The 22,022-nt window shown below is 32.6% G+C and overlaps 1 protein-coding gene across 2 annotated transcripts in view; it reads left to right on the forward strand.

The window, feature by feature from the left end:
* Positions 1-22,022, forward strand: part of LOC149075985 (uncharacterized) — a 73,532-nt gene that overhangs the window by 43,398 nt on the left and 8,112 nt on the right. For both annotated transcript variants that reach the window (XM_089243505.1, XM_089243507.1), the window contains 11 exons: positions 912-1,091; positions 5,238-5,434; positions 8,472-8,647; positions 8,995-9,180; positions 12,304-12,545; positions 12,835-13,114; positions 14,737-15,071; positions 16,175-16,295; positions 17,995-18,158; positions 19,661-19,840; positions 20,539-20,679. In XM_089243505.1, the coding sequence (XP_089099631.1) occupies positions 912-1,091; positions 5,238-5,434; positions 8,472-8,647; positions 8,995-9,180; positions 12,304-12,545; positions 12,835-13,114; positions 14,737-15,071; positions 16,175-16,295; positions 17,995-18,158; positions 19,661-19,840; positions 20,539-20,679 (2,202 nt within the window). The remainder of the gene's footprint in view (positions 1-911; positions 1,092-5,237; positions 5,435-8,471; positions 8,648-8,994; positions 9,181-12,303; positions 12,546-12,834; positions 13,115-14,736; positions 15,072-16,174; positions 16,296-17,994; positions 18,159-19,660; positions 19,841-20,538; positions 20,680-22,022) is intronic.

Raw genomic sequence — 22,022 nt, forward strand, 5'->3', positions numbered from 1 at the left:
TAACAAAGCAGTTGGAGGCCTATTCTAGGTTTGGCATAATTCTAGGTTTAACATAGGCCTATTCTAGGTTTGGGGATTCTGATGCTACTCAATAGCATTAAGTTGTCTTCTGTACTTTTAGGGCATGTAGAGGCGTAAACAATGTTTACAATACTCAGCAAAGAGCTTGAAATGAAAGTGCTTTACATTTTTTAAAAGCAATTAGACAGGTATTGAACAGTAAAATCTAACCAAATCCCTTTAAAAAAGGAATGGCAATGCAGTAAAATGATCTGGTTCACCTTGATTTATTTACATCAGAGCTTGTAATTTACATATTTTGCCCCCAAAAAAAAGAATATAACATATATTATGAGAATAGAAAAGAATTATCTGTAGTTGCTAGTGCACTGTTTTGGCCAAAAATTGTTTTTGTAACCAAGTCATTTTCATCACTTTGCTTTGACTGACTTGAGTCAATCTTATAGGATACTAAAATAGTGCTATGAAAAAAACATTAATGAAAATTTTGTTTTTTTTTTAAAATGAAAAAAAAAATTTAGGAATTTTTTTGTTATGCTATGATTATGTTGTCTAAGGGGGGAGGGAGTACCCTCCTCCATCCCTTTTTAGTCCTGCTTTTTCTTACTTCTAATTTTTTGAGTGGGAGCCCTGTATGTATGAAATATCGTTGTTTGTTATTTTCATATAAATTAATACATTTCCGGATAAACCCATCCTCCAGGAACACTTTAATATCTCTCTGAGATGGGAAGCAGTTTGTGTCAGTTCTTCAGTGTTCCATGCATAACAGAGTTCCTCTGTTATATGTGGTGGTAGTGTTTTTTTTTTTGTAACATTCCTTTAACAGTCTCCACAAGGTTAAAATATGCGTTTCTTATAAGGGTTGAATATGTGATGCTTCTTATTAGGAGTCGTTGAGAGCTCGTTTAGAAAAAGCTAGAGAAGATGAAGTTAAAGAGTTAATGAAGAAACAAGAGGAACTAATTTCTAGTTTTTCTGATGAAATATCAACCCTCAAAGAACAGATGCTTGCAAGAGAGCAGGAATCTACAGAACGCTTATTTGAATCAGAAGCTGAAAAATTCAAAGTAATTCAAATAGATTTTTAGAATTATATTCCTTTATACCAATTCTCATTTATATATTATGTGTGTATGAAAAATTAATAATGATTGTGCTTCATAGTATAGTTTTAGTAATGTTAATTGTGTAGCATTAACTGCATTTTCATAAACTAAAATTTTAACACAGAATTGTATTTTTGATTTACATTCAACTTTGGTAATTTCTTGATCATAATGTTTTCTAATTTTAGTTTTGTTATGAGCACTTTTAGGAATAATCAGACAATTTTGAATGGAATGTTTCAGTAATTGTTTTTCCTTTGATAGAGCCATTTCTTCAGCCTTTCACGATTAACTTTACAAAATTAAATTGGGAGCATCTTAGATTCAGAAAAGTCAAGTTAAGAATTTGTAAACTTTTTTTATAAAAGTGATGAAATTTAATAAATATTTGGTAAATAAAAATTATGAAAGGAATACTAATGTGTGTTTTTGTGCATGCTTTAAAGTTTGACACTAATTAGTTTGAAGTTTTGTCAGAAGTTTGGGATGCATCCATTGCATTATTACCTGTCTTTAAATAACTAATCATGTTTGGAAAGAAATTGATCTAATTAACTTTTTTTATTAATACCTTTTTTTAAAGACTGAAATGGCAATATATTTTTATTTTTTAATGGCATTCAAGTCTGATTATACTTGATATTTTCATTCGTTTGGAGGAGTAAGGGGCCATTCGAGTATTACGTAAGCAAGTTTTTAGCCATTTTTGACCCCCCCACCCCTTGTCAGCAAAATTTCGTCATCAGCTCTGCCCCTCTGAATCCTAACCCATATTTTCATAAAGAGTGGTTGATGACGTAAGCATTATCCAAACCCCCCCCCCTTCCCCCTTGTTATCAAAAGCCAGCAAATCTGAAACCCTCCCTCCCATCGATGATGATGTAATACTTGAATGACCCTTAAGTAAAAATTCAAATATTTCTATTTCCATGTTCTATTAATTCTGATATATAAAATTTTAATATTTTATTATATCATATGTATAGTATCTAGATACTCTTGCAAAATGTTCCTGGTTCAAATCAGAAATTCAAGGTTCTTACTGGCCACACAAAACCTGGAATTTTCACAAAATTTGATTTTTTTTCAAGAAAATTCCAAGGAAATCAGGGAAATATATATTTGTTCTAAAACCTGTAAAATTAAAAAAAAAAAATCCTGGAATTGTTGTGATGACAAACTCCTGTTGAAATCGCAAATAAATGTCTTTGATCAAATCACAGAAAATTAATAATACAGTTACTGACAGATATAGGCCAGATGCACCCCCTTGTCCTACAACCTTTGGAGATTTCAAGATGTTCCATTCAGGGTAGATGCATCTGGATGACTTTGTTTATCTTTCAAAAACAATACATCTGATGTCAGTGTGTTACATATATACATCTTACTGCCTCACCAAAAGGCAGTCGTATAAAACAATAGTATATTTGCCAATGGCTTGTTATAAATCAATTGGCTTTCCTATACATGATGATTACTTGATTCCACTTGCCGTATTTTACTGGAGAACTGTTGATCCTGGAGGCATACTTCCAGTTAGAAAAAGTATCCATCCAAATAATATTTTAAACTGAGGTATGTCATTCATGTTTAAGGGATTGTATAATTATCAAAATAAAAAAAAATTAATTTTTTATACTACTTCACCAAATCGCTATATTGCAATTTACCGCCATTAATGAGATGGGTCAGAAATGAAGGCACTGTCTGTTGGTGGTTGCCTCAAGCTCATTAGGGAAAAATATCTTTCCTATAGCCTCCCTCGGGTTTGAACTTGGGACCCTGACAGCAACCTTCAGGGTAGTAGACGAGCATCTTACCACCACACCACTCCGGTGCAACTAACATTTTATACTGGCACCTTGTCTTTAAAAACCCAATTACAAAGTTGTTGCCCTGTGTCTCGTGAGGCCAACAAAAGACTTTTGCATTTTTAAGTGCAATATTCACAGATATATTTGAATTTAAAAATCAGGAAAAAAACAGCATAAACTTACGAACATTTTCATTGATTATGCTGTTCTTTCCCAACTTTCTTCAAATTTTTAAATTCAACCATCTCTGCAAATATTGCACTTAGAAACAAGGAATTTTTTGTTCACATCAGGAGAGACAGGGCAGCAACTTTGTGACTGGGTTCTTGAGCACAGGGTGGCTGTATGAAAAGTTAACATTTTTATTTTAATAACTGCACCACCCCTTGCAATACGAATGATGTATCTGAGTTCCACACATGTGTTATTTAAATATTTTTTCTAATTTGAAGTATGCCTCTTCAATCAACTGTTCACCAGTAAAATGCAGCAAGGAGAAATTAAGTAATCATTTTGTATATAGCATATTGTGTCATCCAGAAGCAATTATGTCTTTGGCATAAAACACCATGTTGATTCATATCTTCCATTGTTACTTGAGGTGACTTCAAATTTGTTGTTATCAAAAGATGGAGTTCTTTGACTGGCACTTCTAGTAGGTCCATAGATTTCAGCTCATTATTCATTGCTTGTTGATTGATTTGAGGCATTCGTTATAGTACTCAGTATCAACGCTTATATAAAGCGATCTGGTTTTTTGTGGTACGTATTGATATAATTATGATTTGTTTTTCATTAGGTGGTTTTATATCAGATCATAGTAGATCACCATATTAAATTGTTGATTTTCTATTATGATAATTTGTAGAAATCATCCATCTATGATTAAATCTTAGCCGCGGAATGCTATGTTGTGCCACTCATAACTCTCCTATCCATGTTAATCACTATCGAATATTGAGTCATTTCCAGTACTGACAGAACATACTCAAAAAACAAAATCATGAAATAAAAAAAATTATTCATTGAATAAGTTTACTTGATCACAAAAGGATTTGTTCAATTTTTTATTCCAATTTTACCTGTTTAGATCTTTCTCGCTATATTGTGATAGTGATAAATAACTTTTGTGATTCCTTGTATAAAAAATGTTGTGGGAATTTTTTGTTGGAAAAGGATGCATTGGCTTTATATATATCCTTCATATATAAATTCGAAATATGCTATTGGGGTTTTTAAACAAGATATTGATGCATTTATCCCTTTGAGCCCGAGCTCAAACCTCAAACGATCATGCATGTGAAATACTCAACAAACTTTCATGTTTTTAAAAATTTCCTGGTCTTAAGGGATATTTGCTAATAGCAAATGTAGTAGAGGATTCAGAGAGCATTAGAAAGTTCTTTCTCTGGCTCATGCACCTTCTCGTTCATGTTTTTCAAATAAACTTTGATATACTTATAGTAAACTTCATGAAGCATCGCTTATATAACCCTTTGTACAACATGTAATGTGGTCAAAAGTTGCCAATCTAAATTATCCCAGAAATATTTCAAAGTTGAATTAACTAGTTGATAATCATTATAGTCACTGTCATCTTATTTTTGAGCAAAGAAAACGACAGGAAGAGAAAGAAAAAAGTAAATATGAAAAAGAGTAGCACAAGATTGGAGATAAAAAAAATGAAGAATGAAGAGGAGAAATTTTGTGTTGGATGTCCAGTCACACACAAGAAATCAAAAAGAAAAAATTGTGAAATTGCAATATAAAAAAATGTGTAGGTAAATGTAATGAGGATTCATGAATAATTTTTAGTTTGCATCATTTATACATCCATTTCAACACAATGGTTTCAATATATATAAACAGTATAAATATAAAAATTACCTGCCTGGAGATTTTTTCAAACTACCAAATTATATAATATCTAATATAAAATCAGGGAAATTAGTTTATAACCTCTGAAATAGAATGAAAACTAGTATAAACTCTGAAATAGATGTAGCATGAAAAGTTATGTATTTATAGCCACCATATTCATAGCTATAAATCATTATATATTTAAACTTATAAATGACTTATTCAATATAGGTATTTATCATATTTCTACTGTTTGAGTTTCAATCATTTCCATGATCTTTTAAAATTTAATCTCGGGGAAAAAATTGTTTAGCATTAAAAACAGACTTAACCAATGAGGAAAAAGGTAAAAAGGGGGGAAAAAAATCTGAATTTGAAGATGCATAGCTTGTAATTTCGCTCACTAATCTTTAATTATTCCAATTATTAGATAGAAAGGCATCTTGTTGCTGAAAAAGCATCTGTGAAACAAGTTGTTCAAAACCTGGTACGCCAAGTTTCAGACTCTGAGCTAGAAAGAGTTGATGTCGAAAAGAAAATTGCAGCATCTGTTGAACATTACAGACTATTAATTGAAGATTTGAAAAATGAGCAGACTAGACTGGAAGATGAGATTAAAAAAAATGAGTATGATTTTTTTCTTATATTTTATGAAATATTTTTTTAAAAACAATTTTTAAAAAAAATGATTGTCTATATATACAGGGTGCATAGGTAACAGGGCATATGGTATTTTAATGACATTGATCCTAGAGACATACTTCCAATTAGAAAAAGTATCCAAATAACGTGTAGTGCTCAAATATGTCATTCATGTTGCAAAAGGTCATATGGTTATTAAAATAAAAATAACTTTTTATACGAACACCCTGTGCTCAAGAACGCAATTAGTTATTGCCCTGTCTTTCCTGATGCCAAAAAAATCTAATTTTCTAAGTGCAATATTTCCTGAGATATTTGAATTTGAAAAATGGAAGAAAGTTAGGGGAAAAACTGTTAAATATAGGTAAACCGTTTTACCTGCATCTAAATGCTGTTTTTTTTTTCAACTTTCCTTCTTTTTTTTAATTCAAATATATCTGTGAATGTTGTACATAGAAACGTGGAATTGTGTTTTTTTGGTGGCTTCAGAAGAGACAAGGCACAGCGCAACAACTTTCTAATTGGGTTTTCAGGCACACTGGGACCGTCTAAAAAGTAATTTTTTTTATTTTAATAACTATACAACCCTTTACAACAACTATATGACATATCTAAGTACTACGTGTTATTTTAATATTTTTTCTAATTGGAAGTATAACTCTAGGATCAACGGTATACCAATAAAATACCATACGCCCTGTTATCTATGTACCCTGTGTATTTACAGTCCGCAATTTGTTTATTAGGTACTGTTTTGAAACTCTGCTTTATCAAGATCTTAAGAGTTTCCAGTATTTGTTACTTCTATACCATATCTATAAATTTTAGATTATTGCATATGACAAATTGGAAATTTTTTGAATTTATATCGCCCCTTACCACTGTTTCTATTGTTTTTGATTTTTTTGTAATTATTATCTATAGTCAAAATGTATAAATTTCATTTTTCAAATATTTTCATTAATAAGCGTTGTCTCCAGATTATTTTAAATTATGCAATATAAAACATCAAAAATATATTGAAACAATTCAATCTATTCAAAAACATTGATAATCAAAATATGTGCAAACAATAACTTGTATTTTTTATAGATTGTTTCAGTTGCATAATTAGCAATAAATTATAGATCATTAAAAAACACTGTCTGTACTCATGGCATGTGCAGTGATACCTGTATGAAACGAAACACCAAGGGCCAGAATAATTTTCCGTATTAGACAGGTTGTATGAAAATGTAGAAGCACTAATGATGGATAACAATCATAACCATGACTGGGTTAAATGGGACTGTAATTTTATTCTGTTTAATACAGGTTTCTGTCTCATAGAATGTCCATCTTAAGTTTTGCTGTGTTAATGAAAGGATAAATACGTAAGATTTACATTTCATTATCATACAGTGCTTACTCCTTAATTTAGCATATTGAAATGTGTTCATCATACTGTATTTCCCCATGTTAGCTGACATGACGTAAAAATTGGGGAACATCAGCTTTTTAAATGTTGGAGTTTCGCACATTCCTTGCATGCTGGAAAAAGCTAGGTTCAATAAGGATCACATGATACACTCATAAGATTGATATCAATCCATATTACTCTGTAAATATTGCATAAATGCATGAATTGGAAAAACATTTCATTGTTGCAAACATGTTTTGTCCAGGGGTTTGATAATGATAATAAAAATTAAGTATCTACTTTACCTGCCTCATACAAAATACAAATACTGTGGTTTTTTTTTTCCATGCTCAAAGATTGAAGAGATATGCTGTCACTTTTGTATTATAATATATTTTGCAGTGAATTCTTTAGGAGTACCCCCAAGATATGCCGTTGTGGTGGTCGAGTGGTCATAATGACGGACTTGCATCACAGGGATCTGGGTTCGAACCCCACCGTCGCCAAAGTGGTGGTCGGCTGAAGTTGGTTTTCAGCGGTTCCCAATTTCGAGGCGCAAGTGGGAGCCGATTTCCTCATTAAAAAGTCTTGCCGCAGAGAGCAACAGGCCTACAACGATAAATCATTCAATCATAACACTTCACTCATAGTTAGAAAAACTGGTGGCAGATGACAGCACTACACATAACAAGCACTACACCGAAACAAACTTCACGTTTGGTTTCACTACGCGTACACGCACATTCTCGCATGTACCGATTTGTTTGGGGTTCCGCGGGGGTGTGTGGTGTAGCAGTAGTAGGTAGGGCCTCCAAAAAATGGCTCGGGGGATCCATGATGTTCTTGAGTTTATTACAATTATTCATTCATTACACTTCACTCACAATGAATTAGGAGAAAACTCACAGTTTAAAAAATTGTTTGCAGATGGCAGCACTACACATAAAAAGCATTACAGAAACAAACTTCGCTGAGGGTTCACTACATACACACACACACACATTTCAACATGTATCATTTCCGCAGAGGAATATGGACGAGGTGCATGTCTGGTTTAGTAGTAGTGAATTCTTTAATTTTTTTTCTTCTGTTCTTAAATACCTGTTCAAAAAATATATAAACACTTTTCAGTCTACTAATTGTCTCATTTGGCTCATCTAATCTATGAAAACGAATATGCTTAGTATCTAATTTGCAATAAACAAAAATTTGTAGTAGCAAAATCTATAACTGTCTTGAACGCAGTTCATAAAACATGAAGGATTTTGAAATGCAGAGAACGTAGAAGGTTCAAATAAGCTAATTCAATGGATTGTTTGTTTGAGCAGATATTTAAGAATTTTCCAGAATCTGTCACTTTAATTTTCTGGCATTCTGGTCTCCCCTGCTCTTTCCTGGCATGCATGTTAATGTGGTATATATACTTCCCACCTCTCTCCCTCAGATGTGCAAAGGATTTAGGCAGCATGTCACTTAAACTAAATTCACGCTGCACTTAATAATCATGTTTTACTACATTATAATTTATTATTTTAATAAAATAAACTTAAATGAATTATTTTGATTAAATTTGCAATCTTATTCCCAATCACACATGTATCAGATTATGCTTCATCCTTTTAGATCAGTTCATGAAGATACTGTAAAAAAGCTACAAAATGAAATAGCTGATTTAAGATGCCAGAAAGATTCTGCTGTGGAAGAGGTTATTCAGGTGAGAGGAGAATTAGAAAACAGCATTGGAGAGAAAAAACAGTATGAAGACCGCATTGATGAACTTGCTAACATTGTTGAATATGGTAAGAGGATGTATTCACGATATATATTGACAAATTATTTGTATAAAAAATTTGCTTATCAGAAATGGGATTATACATAATCTAACAAGATTAATTCAATTAATTTTTTAAGGGATTAAAACAATCCATGTAACACACAAAAGCATTTATAGTTTATTTGTTTTTAATTAGAACTGCATGGTTAAGTGAGCATTGTCACCCAAAGTGAGCCTAATGTTTTTGAAAAATATTCAAATACTCATTTTGCAGTTATAATGAAATAGAACATTAGATAATTTGAACATTTACTAATTTATTGAGATCTTAATCTATAGAACCTTAAAAGAGAATATTCTTATTTTTCAAAGCCACCAAAATAAGGGAGGAATCGGAAGAGAAAATTTCCGTTCTGGAGCAAAAATTGATGCATTCAAAACAACAAATAGAGATTTCTAAAAAGTCACAAGATGAACTGATATCAAGGCTGAAGAAATTGCAGTCTGAGGGTGCAGATGCCAGATCAGAGCTCCAAGAGATTAAACAGAAACGTGAAAGTAAGAAGTTTAATGACCTATAAGTGTCTATAAAATAAGTACATTTTCTAGCATAAAGTATGAAGATATTATCAAGTAATACATATTCTTATACTTGTTTGTTACAACTCTGAAATTAGATATGTAACCTCTCACACGGAAAATATAATAAGACATGGTGTAACATGTTACACCAAAATAACACATTAGGCCATGGTGTATGGATAATTGATGGTTGGTGAGGAAATACTTATGCTTTGACCTTTGTTGACTGGACACACCCCGCTTCCCATCTCAGTGAAATATTGAAGTGTTCTTGAAGGGTGGGAAGGCTCTTGTGTGTGTGGGTTCTTCATAGAAGAAAAAACACACAGCATCCATTTTCCAAACATTTATTACGTGCCTAAAAAATGCAAGACTATCACAGACAGACATAACAAAAAATGTGGCTATTCCCACCAAACTTTTCCTGGCAAACTCCCTTTTGACAATCTTCTCAATCTTAATATTTTCCTGCATTCCACACCGCCATCTACTGATAATAAAAAGAACTATAACTAAAAATCCTACATATAAACTAAAATTATTAGCAGATTCATCGAGCAGTTCTATAAGAATCACCTTGTATTTGCTGTATGATAATGAGAGAACACGTTGGCATTGTATAATACAAATTATTGAGTTTTGAAGCCTTTTTGCTATTAAAGGTATAACAAATTAGTAATGCCTGCCAACTGACATTTTCTGTGGAAATCTGCCTAGAAAACCTGGTAAATAGATAGCCAGATTGCTGGTTTAAAGGAAGTAAAAGGCATAACGGGTTAGTCCTTTCCAAAGTTCCCCTCTGAACCATTTTGCTGGGTGAGCCACTCTGCAATTAATTAGTTGAGCACCGGGCAAAATTTTATAATTACTGGCTGAAATTTATATAATACCATACTCTGCACATGAGCTCCCACTCATATGTTTCTAGCTACCATCTGCAAAATAATTCTGGAAAACCACTGTCATTGATGAATCTGTATAGACCATTACAGTATCATTCTCATCTGATGGAGGGGAGAGGCAGTAAGAAGCAGAAGGAAAGTATAAAAAACCCTTAATCGGTTCAGGAGGAAAGACAAATAGAAACTGATATCTTCAGCAGAACATTATTAATCTTTAATTTTTTAGCCATGGGCAAAATGAATGTCATTTTGTGTAAAATTTTGCTGGGCATGTTATTATCGCATTCTATATACATAGCGGATGAAGTGCCCCATGATTTTGTACAATGAAATTCGAAAACCGCCCACGGCTGGAGAGTTAATAGCATTTATAGTTTTACAACAGTAGTTCCCAAACTTCTTGAAGCATGACCCCTCTTTTGACAAGAATTTTATCGGCGAACCCCTTGCATAGCATGACCATATCTCCTGTTTTTACGGACATTCTTGATTTTTTTTTTGTTAATTAATGTGTTTTTATTTCCACTCACACTGATTTTAATGAAATCAAATTATTTTTCAATATTTAGTTAGCAGAACTTTTAATTATATAAAATTTCAAACTACCCACATGCAAACTGTGAATCCTGTGGAGGGCATCATCAACAGAGCTGCAAGTTAGGACAGAATGCCTATCTTGCACGTTCTGATGGTGCAAAGTGGGTAACCAAACTCAGGGTCACTATTGTCAAATGCAGGACCCAATGTAGAAATATTTTCGGGTTCTTTTTGTTGGAAGAATAATTTTAGTTGATTTGTTATGTTATTTGAATTGCATTATTATAATATTTTCATATTTTTGGCGCAATCACCCTTTCTTTATTGTACAAAATTGTTTTAGCAAATACAGGAGTATTTTCTAATATACTCCCACCATAATTTTAACCTCACCCTCCCCTCTATAAGATATTTTTAAGCCTTTCCGACATTTTTAATGACTTCACTTCATCAAAAGAACTTTATAAATGAGACATGCTAGCATTATTAACCAGTCAACTGTCCAATTAATTTCTCAGAGCGTTACCCGCAGTGCCCACTTTTTTTTGAAGATGCGTGCACTTTTTCCCTTTTTTTTCCTTTTCTTGGAAGTTTGAAATATTAAAATATTTTTTTATAGCATCTTTTTTTATAGCTTGAATGTGTCGAGACATAATATGACACCCTAAAAGTGGGGAGGGGCGGTCATAATGTCCTGTGACTAAAAGAAATGCTGTTGATGGATTTATGTGGAACCATAGTAGTTGAACCTTTGCTAAAAGATATATGAGTAATAAAACAGATGCATCTTCGCAAGGGAGTTGGAAATTGAAACAAAAATTATGGGGATGCAGCTTTGCAAAGCATGACAAAGATAATAGTAATAATAATCTCAGACCTTGAAATATAATTGTCAACTCCATCTAGTGATGAGATAATAAAATAGAAGGATGGCTGTACAGAAATGGCAGCACATGTATGACAAATTATTTAGTCATATCTAGTGAAAAAGACCGAAAAGTCTGTGTGTTAGCAAATGCCGTCGTAGGCAACACCATTACGTATATCAGCGACGGCAAATGCCATCTTAACCACTTGACTGGTCAAAAAGACCGAAAAAAGTCTGCGCGTCGGCAAATGCCGTCGTAGGCACCAACATAACGTATGGCAGCGACAGCAAACGCCGTCATAACCACTTGACTGGTTCATTGTTCATAATATTAAATATAAACATTTACATTCCCATACTACTCATCGCGTTCTGTATTTTTAATTTTTAAAAATATTTTAAAATCTGTTGGATTCTTTCTGAATCCCCTGTATAAATAATATCATCTATTGATTATAGCACATGTATAATTAGATAAAATTACATTATGATATATACACACATGTATAGTGAATAGCTGTTCAGCTAAGAGAGTCTTGCGGTATTGTTTAGTTTTGACATATTTTTACTTATGTTGTGAAAATTAAATTCCTTGTTCAAACATTATTCATTTTTGAGAATCTCTTGTAAACCCCCCCCCCCAAGTTCATTAATGCAACCCACACTTATATGTCTTATGCATCACTAATACTAATTCAAATTTCTTTTCTTTCTTGAAATTTCATTGAACTAAAACTTTATGAATGAATCATTTATGCTAGGAAATGTATAGAATATGTGCAACTTTTATAGATATGGCAGAGATTATCACCCACCCACAAGATGCTGTAGACATTGGAGCATCTCTGCATGTTTTGGAGAAGTCTCACCTTGAGGCCAAACGAGAGATCCAGGTTCTTAGACGACGAATTCAAACACTGGAATTAACAAATGAATCAAAAGATCGTGAGCTTGATGAAATGCAATTAATTCTTGCTAAGGAGGAGGAAAATGAAACGGAGCTAAAGAATGAAATTATTAAACTAAAGCAAAAGGTAAAAAGAATCACCTTTGTTCTTTCAAGTTCTCATCCTCGAAACAAAAAAATCCTCTTCATGTATTGAGTGTTATTAAGTAAAGTTTTTTCGTATGTTTGAAACAAAATATCAGTATGAATATGTTATGGCCGATAGATTCATAGATTGGTTAAAAGATCTGACTCCAAAAATGCAACAAGCCATTCAATGAGAACTATTTTGCTTTATTTCACTAATGTCATTTCATGACCAAAATGCCATGAAAATTGGAAGATGCGATTCAGTTTCTTCTAATATTTTTCACTAGGTGTTAACAGCAGAAGCTGCAAAAGAAGCTGCTTTAAAAGAAGCGATGAATTTGCAAAGAAAACTTCAAGGATCTGAGCACAAGTTGAAACTTCAAAGTGAGGAGCTGGATGCTTCTATACTTGAAGCAGAATCTGGAGAAAGAACTCAAGCAGAGTATCGCCTGAACCTAGAGAAAGCTTTGTCTGAAGCTGTCAGTGAAGGACATGATTTAAGGATGAAACTAAATGCATCTGAAGGAAAAGTCATTGAAATGCAGTCACAGTTGAATAAACAAGATGGTATGTGTAATTTCTTTTCTATAGTATTTGTGTATAATATATAATATGGGCCTCTTTCTTATCTACACAGTTATATAGTATTTTTTATACAATGTGCACATATATACAGTGAAATCTTAATATAACAGTACTCAGTGAAGCAAGAAAAAATTGTCAAATCTCGATAAATCAAATGTGTAGTAGCTGACAAAAAACTTCGATTTATCAGAAAATCTAATTTCAGAGAGGGGGAATAAAAAGTTTATTACGATAACAGTGCTATTAATGAATATTGTATTAGTAAAATATATATATATATATCAAACTACTGGGAATGAAAGAATTTGAGAGAGAAAAATATTCTAATTTAATTAATTGAATGAGAATATTTAGAAATACAGAATACAGTGAAACTTCCATAGGTGGCCACCTCTATTCCCCGGCCAACTTATCTTCACGGCCAGTTTTTCTTTGCTTTGGAAAGGACAATAGGCTCCATAGACATAATACAAAAATCACCCTATTATGTGACCAGCCTGTCTGCAGTCACTTCTTTATAGATAAGAGTTAAGAAAGTTTTTGTGCGTTTTTCTCTTCTCAATGCATTCAGAGCTCTTTTCAGTTCAAAATTTTAACACTAAAATACAGAAAAATTTCTGGGACCGAATAAAAACCTTGACTTAAACAGATATTCAAGTTATCAAAGTTTGACTTATTGCAAATTGATTACATTGTTGTAGAGAGATTATCTGGTTGTTTTTTACTGAAAAAGTTTATTAATCATGATGAAATGTTACATGATAATGGAAAAAGAATTCATTAAAAGATCACCGGAGATCTTTTCTGATGAACACGAAGCATTCAGTGAAATATATATCATTATATAGAGACGCAGCTGTTCAACATTAGATTACATTTGCATTTCCAAACAAGACTTGAAAAAATATTGTTGAGAAATTTATTGAGTATCGTTGTAGCAAGGTTTTACTGCATACATTACTTATGAAAGTATAAGAACTTATCTTAAATTCAACAATAAGATTTATTCTTTAATAGATTGTTGTATTAACCAAACTTTTGCTAACAATTGCTGATTTGTTTCATTGAAAATTACTTGAAAAATTCAGATCAAAAAAATTTCAGTATGTAGATTGAAGTTACTAATGATCATAATAACGAAGTTATTCTCCCTACTGAGTTAGCATTTTTAGTGCAGTCAGGCATAGCCACCCTTCAGAAGCGCTTGTTTTTTTCGAACCATGCAGTGGGTTCCTCTGATAACCCACTGCATAAGTTCCATCTTGTGTTCTTTTTTCATTCAAATAATTACCTTTTGTGTATATTTATTTTTTAAATGAACAAGTGAGCAGCACTACCGCTTTTGTCATTTAAAAAGCTACTTTAGCTATTTCCTCGTATCGTTAGATTTTTCACACACCACAATTTTATTCCTATTATATATATAAAGTGTGTAATGCTTTCGTTGGCTGAGTTCTGGCCAGTTTGATTTCACGATGTGTAAAGTATCACGTATATATATATGCAAAAATAACTATTTCAAGTGTGTGTAATTTTTATTTCAAGTTGTCGTAAACTCGTCGCTTGAAGCTTTTAATTTGATTTTTTTTTGTATTCTTACAAAGTTGAGAGACGAGCAGTTGAAAACAGGCTATTGTCTCTTCATCTCTCATTACGTTCATCCCTTGGTCTTGGTTCTGATAGTGGCTTTCATGGCAGCAGTCATTTATTGACACCCTTTTCATATTCTTCGAAACCAAACTCTCCAACTAACTTTGGAAAAAATGTAGGTCCACCATTAGGGGAATCTACTCCATTAATGGATCGTGTTCGTCCTTCAAGCAACTCACCCATGTCTCGCCCATCTACTGCTCTGAGTGCCTATGATGTAAATAATGAATTGATAATATCTGCCTTGCAAGATTTCAAGCAGAAATGTAACAACATGGAGAAAGAACGAGTAAGTAACATCTCTAGTGGATGGATTTTGGAAATTGTGCTTGTTTCTCTTTTTGTGCTCTTTTTACAGTAAAACCTTTTGCAGACACAAGTAAGACAAAAAAAATTGTCCACAAAAGGCAGGAGGGACCGTTGATCAGGGGTTTGAAATGTGCTTCTATTATAAAAGGAGAAATTATTATTTGTCTGTAAAAGAGGGATGTCTGTTAAGAGGAGTTTTATTGCATTTGATTTTTTTTTTCTTTTTCTCAGTGTAATGGCTGGGTTTGAGTGCGTAGCAGTGAGCTGAAAATCTTAGTAGTTGCACTAGTACTACTATTTAACTGTACATGCAACTTGTACACATTCCTCTGCAGAATTTCTAATGAATCTGTGCATTTCGGAATGTGTGTTCTGAGTTGTATGTGTGGCCCCTAATGTAATTATTGATTATGTTGTTAGAGTTATGCTTGTTTTGTGTTCTTTGAAGTGAAGATGGTAAATGTGCAGAATTTTCATGCTATATAAGTATCGCGTTGAAGGTCTGCCTGCTTTCTGCAGAGACTTTTTAAAATGGGACACCAGCTTGTATTCATGCCTCAAAGTTGGAAAACCAACTTCAGCCAACCATTACTACTTCACCAACTGGTTTTGAATCTGGATCTTCATCATGAATAAACCAAAGGGTTCAGCCCACGTGACTGCACAGCAGCCCATAGTAGTTGCACTGGTAGACATGGTTGATTTCTATTCATTTCAAGTGTGAAACAAGCATCTTATATATGAAAGCTTCTTGGGACTGATTTTTTTTTCTTAAGAGATTTTTTTGTGACTGAGTTTGAGCAACATATGTATCCAGGGTCTTATGGTATTTCATCTTCTGCAAAATAAGAAGAGCTTGAGTTGAGGACTTTATAGAATCAACATACCTTGTAAATAAAATTGAAGGTAACAGAACTGATAATGAGGTTTAACTGGATATGATTGATCATCAGGGGATAGATAGTGCAGTAGGAAGCCTGAGTAACTTGTTTCCTCATAGAATTCAGGAATTTTTATTATATATATGGAATAAAATTTATTTTTAGAATTAAAATAAGTGATAGAAATTGTTCTTGTAAATAGGATGACTTAAAAGATGATGTAAAAAAACTTCAGAGACAACTTGAGGCAGTTAAAGAAGAATACAGAAATAGCATAATAAAGATACAGACTCTGCAAAGAGAAGCTGAAATAACACTAAAAGGTGATTTATTATTATATAACAAGATTATGAGAACCAAATTTTAAGATGCATTTATATATTTATGTAGGAGAGTACGGAAGCCTTGTTTTCTTTTAATAAATAATGATTTGTAAAAGAGATATTTTTTAAACATTTTTAATCTTTACTAATTTGAATATCTGTTTATCAGTTTTCTGCTTAAAATAAATTATAGTATATCCAAAGTATTTAATTAACGTTTGTGTGCCTGAGTTTATTTTGAATGTCTATAAGAAGTTCTTCACAAATTGATTTGCAAAGATGTATATATGAATTAAGGATGGGACGAATAGTGATTTGGCCGAATATCAATTTTCTTAAAATTTATCACAGTTATAAATAAAATTTGTGTTTTTAATTGGAAATTATTAGTCATTTCAAATTATATATATTGGCCTTTATGCAATTTATTATTACAATGAATATTAAAAAATTGGTAATTGAAAGATTTCTATTGCCATGATACTGGCAATCAAAAATTTAGTGATGATATAATATTGTACGTGTTTTGATATTACTTACAGGGTCTTTTTTTTAATACTCGTTGCAATTTTGCATCCAATGGAAAGAAAATGTGAACTACTATTCACTTTTAAGTAATGATGCATTATAAAATTTACTCTTTTTTTTCCTCTCTTTAGATGTTTTATCTTTTTTTCCTCTTTCAGTGGCTCAATACGTATCTTGTCTGGGTACATACTTCAGTTAGTGAACTTGTGTAATTCATGCTCATTTTCACTTTATTGCAGTAGGATCTCATTTTCATGTTTTCCTTGTCCTAGAAATTTCACAGAAAGGGGATACACAAAATATACAGTAGAGTCTCTCTAATCCAAGGTAAACAGGATAGAGACTACCTCAAATTACCAAAAACTCAGATTATCCAAAAAACAATAGAAAACGTATTTCGGGTGGGGGGGGGCCTCCCTATATATTTATTTAATGGTAAATGTACTATATATAATGTGGAGTAAAAAATTAAGAAAATATAAGATCTGTCCCTGGGAGACTTGTCCTGCCTCCCACTTGGATAGTGTTCTTTACTTGCATGGAGACATTCAATTGAAGTTAACATTAAAATAGAATTCTCATTTAAAGAAATGTTCTTGTTTTCTTTGGTGCTATGTATTCTTACTTGCTTTATTCGTTAGACAAGCTTTATTCATTACAGATTAGAGCTGGCAAGGCCCATAACATTTTTATCAGGGAGATTGCTAGCCTATGCGGACTCAATATGACAATGATTTTTTCCCACTAATAAATTTACTACAGAGGAGCCTGTGAAAAATTTTGGCCTGGGGACCCACCGAAGTCCTCAGTCTACAAATGCCTGGCAAGTCCTCTTCAAACTAAAATTACTCGTGTGTAGGGATGAAGCAAAACTCATTCTTGACGAAAACAGTAAGATTGAAGATTTAGCGAAGTAATTCTTAATCGCCTCAGAATATCCAAAACTTCAAACTTTTGAGACTTGCAAATTTTGAATTTATGGAAAAAATTCCAATTAATATAATTTTTTAAAATTTGTTTGATGTATCTAGAGTTACATGAAATTTGGCTGAATACCTAAGCATTATTTGGCTAAATTTGGAAAAAGGGTCAAATAGCAGCCGAATATTCGTCCCATAGCTAGTATGTGTGATATGTGTACAGTCTATACATATATATACATTATTTTCAGCTAATAAAGATTTTGAGAACCAAGTTACATCTTGCAAGAGCACAATATTGGAGCTTGAAAACAAAATTCAAACATTTGAATTTCAGATAAAAAGGCTGAAGGAAGAAAATACAAGTCTTTTGAAATCTCTGCAATGTACTGAATCACTTAAAAGCAACTCTCTAGTAAGTTTGTTTCCTACATCTCCCCTACAACATTTGTTAATGTTGTCATTTTTCTTAAATATCATTTTATTTTATTTCTGTAGTTTATCCCCATTTACAATGAAGTCTTGTCTCAATAATCTGAAGTGATACCAAAAATCACCTCAGATTACAGATCTGCCTGTTATGGCCTTGTATTTATTACTCAAAAAACAGTACAAAAATTTATTAGATTTATGTAAGGTAACTGTAAAAACTTTTTGCTTGTTTTTAATTCAAAGAAACAGAAAAATATTATTTATGACAAATACACTAATTTTTTATTATTTTTTTTATCATACTGTGGAAAATGTTTGGAGACTTAGCTGTTTTCACAATGTTTGTAGGAAATAAAGGAACTTACAATATATATATTATATATTCTATGAAGTAATTGTGTGTGTGTGTTCAAACTTGTTTCCTTTGTACTCAATTGTATCAGTTTTGTTTTTGATTCACTGGCCTAATTCATTATGAATTGAAACTGCTGTCTGTCCTTTTCGAACTGAAAATATATGTATTCATGTAAGAATGAAATGGGTAATCTTTTTTTTAGGAGGGGGGCCCTCTTCAGAAGGCAATTTAAGAAATTTATATATATATAGCTGACAATTATTTTATTTAGCTGCTCAAATTATATAGAACAAATATTTTTTTTAGACTACTGTACAAATTGTTATGCTGATTTTGGTTGCTGGCTTATTTTCTGGCCAGTAAGCTAACTGCTTTGCACAAAATTATTTGGGGGTGTTATGAATGTTGTAGTAAAAGCATTTTTATCATCAATCCACTACTGGATGAAGGTGTCCTCTCAATCATTCCATGTTATTCAGTCTGATGCTTTAGCCATCCAGTTAACTCCAGCTACTTTTCTGATCTCATCGATAAAACATTTTTATAAATTTATACAATCAAAATGTCATTATCTTAAATCTTATTGTATTAAGTTTGTAGCTTTGTTTCCTTGAACACTGTAAAAAGTTCATCAGGCAAAATAGATTGCGTTTGAATTTTCTTAAACACAGATTTTTTTAAATAAAATTATTGTATTTAGATTGTAATTCTATATTTATTAATATTTCTAAAAATATAAATAGCTGATGTTACAAATGAAAATTTTAATACATAAATGTCTTTAAATTAGTTTTATGTGTGAGGAAACAAACAACTCTCTCTCAGAATGAGCATCATACGGTTTAGGTTTGTGATATTCTGGATGTTAAAAAGGAATGCTCATGAGGATAATGTAATGTTGTCTTATTATTATTAGTACTCTAGATAAGTTGATCCATATGTTTAGGTTATATTCCAATAAGATATACTTATTAAATACATGACAAGACTTAGACTTCCAGCTGATGCTAAAACTTATGTAACATCTACATTAATTTTAAAATTTCATGTTTTTAAAATAATATGCAAGTGCCACTGTGAATTGGCTAAAAAATAAAATAATTACTATGAGTTATATTTTTTAATTCCAGGATAAAGTATCTGAACTAAAGAAAAATGAAGCTAAATTAAAACAAGAGCATAGAATTCTCATTGAAGCAAAAGATATATTAGAAGCCAAGGTAATCAAGGCAGAAATGGTAATTCGAGAATTGGAAGGTCTGAAGACTGAAATGGAAGAACAAATTTCTGAGAAAAACTCTGAGATGGAGGTAAAAGGCCAGAGTAAATCTTAGTAAAGGTTCTTCATGATTTCTATAAAAATTTAATTTTTGTCCGGTGAGGTTAGCTTTTCTTTTTACCTCCTTCCAACAGGGGCCATCTTAAGAGCATGATGTGCCCCCGGGCCAAGTGATTTTTCGGAGGCCCTACCTGACAAATTTTCGAAAATTTTAACCGGTTCTCTAATTTCTCTGAGGCTCCTCTTTCCTTGAGGCCCCCAGGCCGTGTCCGGGTAGGCCCATGTGTTAAGACAGCACTGCCTTTCAAAATAACTGAATATTTAGAGTATTGAAATATAGTTTGGTCAGTGTGGCATTTCAAGGAACTTTAGATCAATCTGACATCTGCTACTGTTATCCCTGTGTAGATTTTCTTTTGAATGCTACTCAATTTTCCTGTTCATTAGCGGTTTTTTTTTTTTCTTTTTGAACAAATGTGGAAATTTCTTGCTTTTCTGCCCCGAAATGTGTGAATTCAGGTATTAAAAAATGATTCTGAATGTCCAGATTTCCTGCCAGTTGCATTGCCAATATGGTAAATTTGTCCATTTTACTTTATAGTCATCTTAGGTTAATCAAAACCTAAATCAGCAATGCCCATTCCTGTATTTGCTTTTCTAAATCAGTTATCTCTCTTAAGATTTTGCTGAAAACTTATGAGAATTAAAAGTATGTTTGTATTTTTTCAGACACTCCTCTCAAAAATAGAGGAACTGAAGAGTTCACTTTCAAAGTCGGAAATAAACTGCAGCTCTCTCCATATGCTGGTGGAAAGGTTGAAAACCATTGTCGAAAAATTTAAAAACAATGAGGAGGTCATGGAGAAAAAAGTCAGTGCATTGTTTGAAGTATCAATATTTTCTCAATGAAATATTTTTAACATTTTAAATCTGATTGATTTCAAATAACTGTATTTGATCCATTTTGCTCTTGTTATGCCTCTTTTCCGATTCATTATTCATAAACTGTTATTAAACTAGAATATACACCTCTGAAGAAGTAAATGTAAAAATGGTCATATATATAATATGTGGCATCATTGCTCACCCTCTGACACTCCTGTGACATCATCTCTCGTCCCCTTACATACACCTCCTAATGCGTGGGTCTCAGAGTAGTCATCTCATGATCAGCAAATAAATTCTTCAGATGATATGCTGCAACACTGGTGCATATTAGTATCCTGTGAGATTGAGTAATCTGCTGAACCTCTTCCTCTTTTGTTGTTGTTGTTTGGTTTTTTTTTTTTTTTTTGGAATAGAGATAATTACTAAATATATACATTTTTTGATGGAATTATATAACTTCATTATTTAGAGGCTCAACAGTATACCATGCGAAACAGAAAAGGCTTTCTTGGCCATCGTGTAAATTAGAATTAAATTTCAAAGTTTTTGGTTTTTTGTCCAATGTGAAGTAGTTTTTGTCTTTCAACGTTTCGTTAATACGAGTGGCAAACATTTTCAAGAATTACGTAATGGGCAAAAAACTACTACTTGCACCTTCTTCCTGCCTCATCAGGATTGGTCTGTTAAGCCAGATTTTTCCCATTGGCCGAAGTTGTACCTAAGGGCTCTGGATAATGCTTGGGTTTCAATCTCATCATTTTTAAAATGGGAAATCAAGCACTGTTGATTTTCATCCTCTCTTCCTTGCTGTTGAAACAGTTCTTGTGCTTTTGAATTTTCATTGCTTTTCTAAAAATACGTGGAAAATATCTTATGTTGTAGGATAGAACTTGGGTGTTCACGAAAAGAATTTTGTGATCCTTGGTCAGCGCATGCTCTGCTACGACTGACTTATCAACCTGACCCAGTCTACAATTTTGTTTGTGCTCGACTAATCTGGTCTCGATATCGATCTTTTTGTAGTGCATATGTACCCTTCTTCACAACTGCGTGGAATACGGTAAACCCCAGCTGTTTTTAGCCCGTTCTGTTGATTTTTGGCCGACCTGAGGCATTCACTTAGGTTTTGGTTGGCTTGAAAATGGTCTTGATGTCAAATTTTTTCAGGTGTCATCCAATTCTGTCCGTAACTTGAGGAATGTAAGGGAGAAATGCTTTTCCAGTTGCTGGTTCTTCTGCTTTCTGTAAGGCGTTTTTGGATGAATGGCCCTCATTACATCCCCTGTAGTGTATCCATTGGCCTGGAAGGTCCTAAACAATCAGGT

Source organism: Pholcus phalangioides, unplaced genomic scaffold (genome assembly GCF_987345545.1).
Source record: "Pholcus phalangioides strain wild (caught in Gottingen) unplaced genomic scaffold, Ppha-v1.0 ptg000015l_1, whole genome shotgun sequence".
Lineage (NCBI taxonomy): Eukaryota > Metazoa > Arthropoda > Arachnida > Araneae > Pholcidae > Pholcus > Pholcus phalangioides.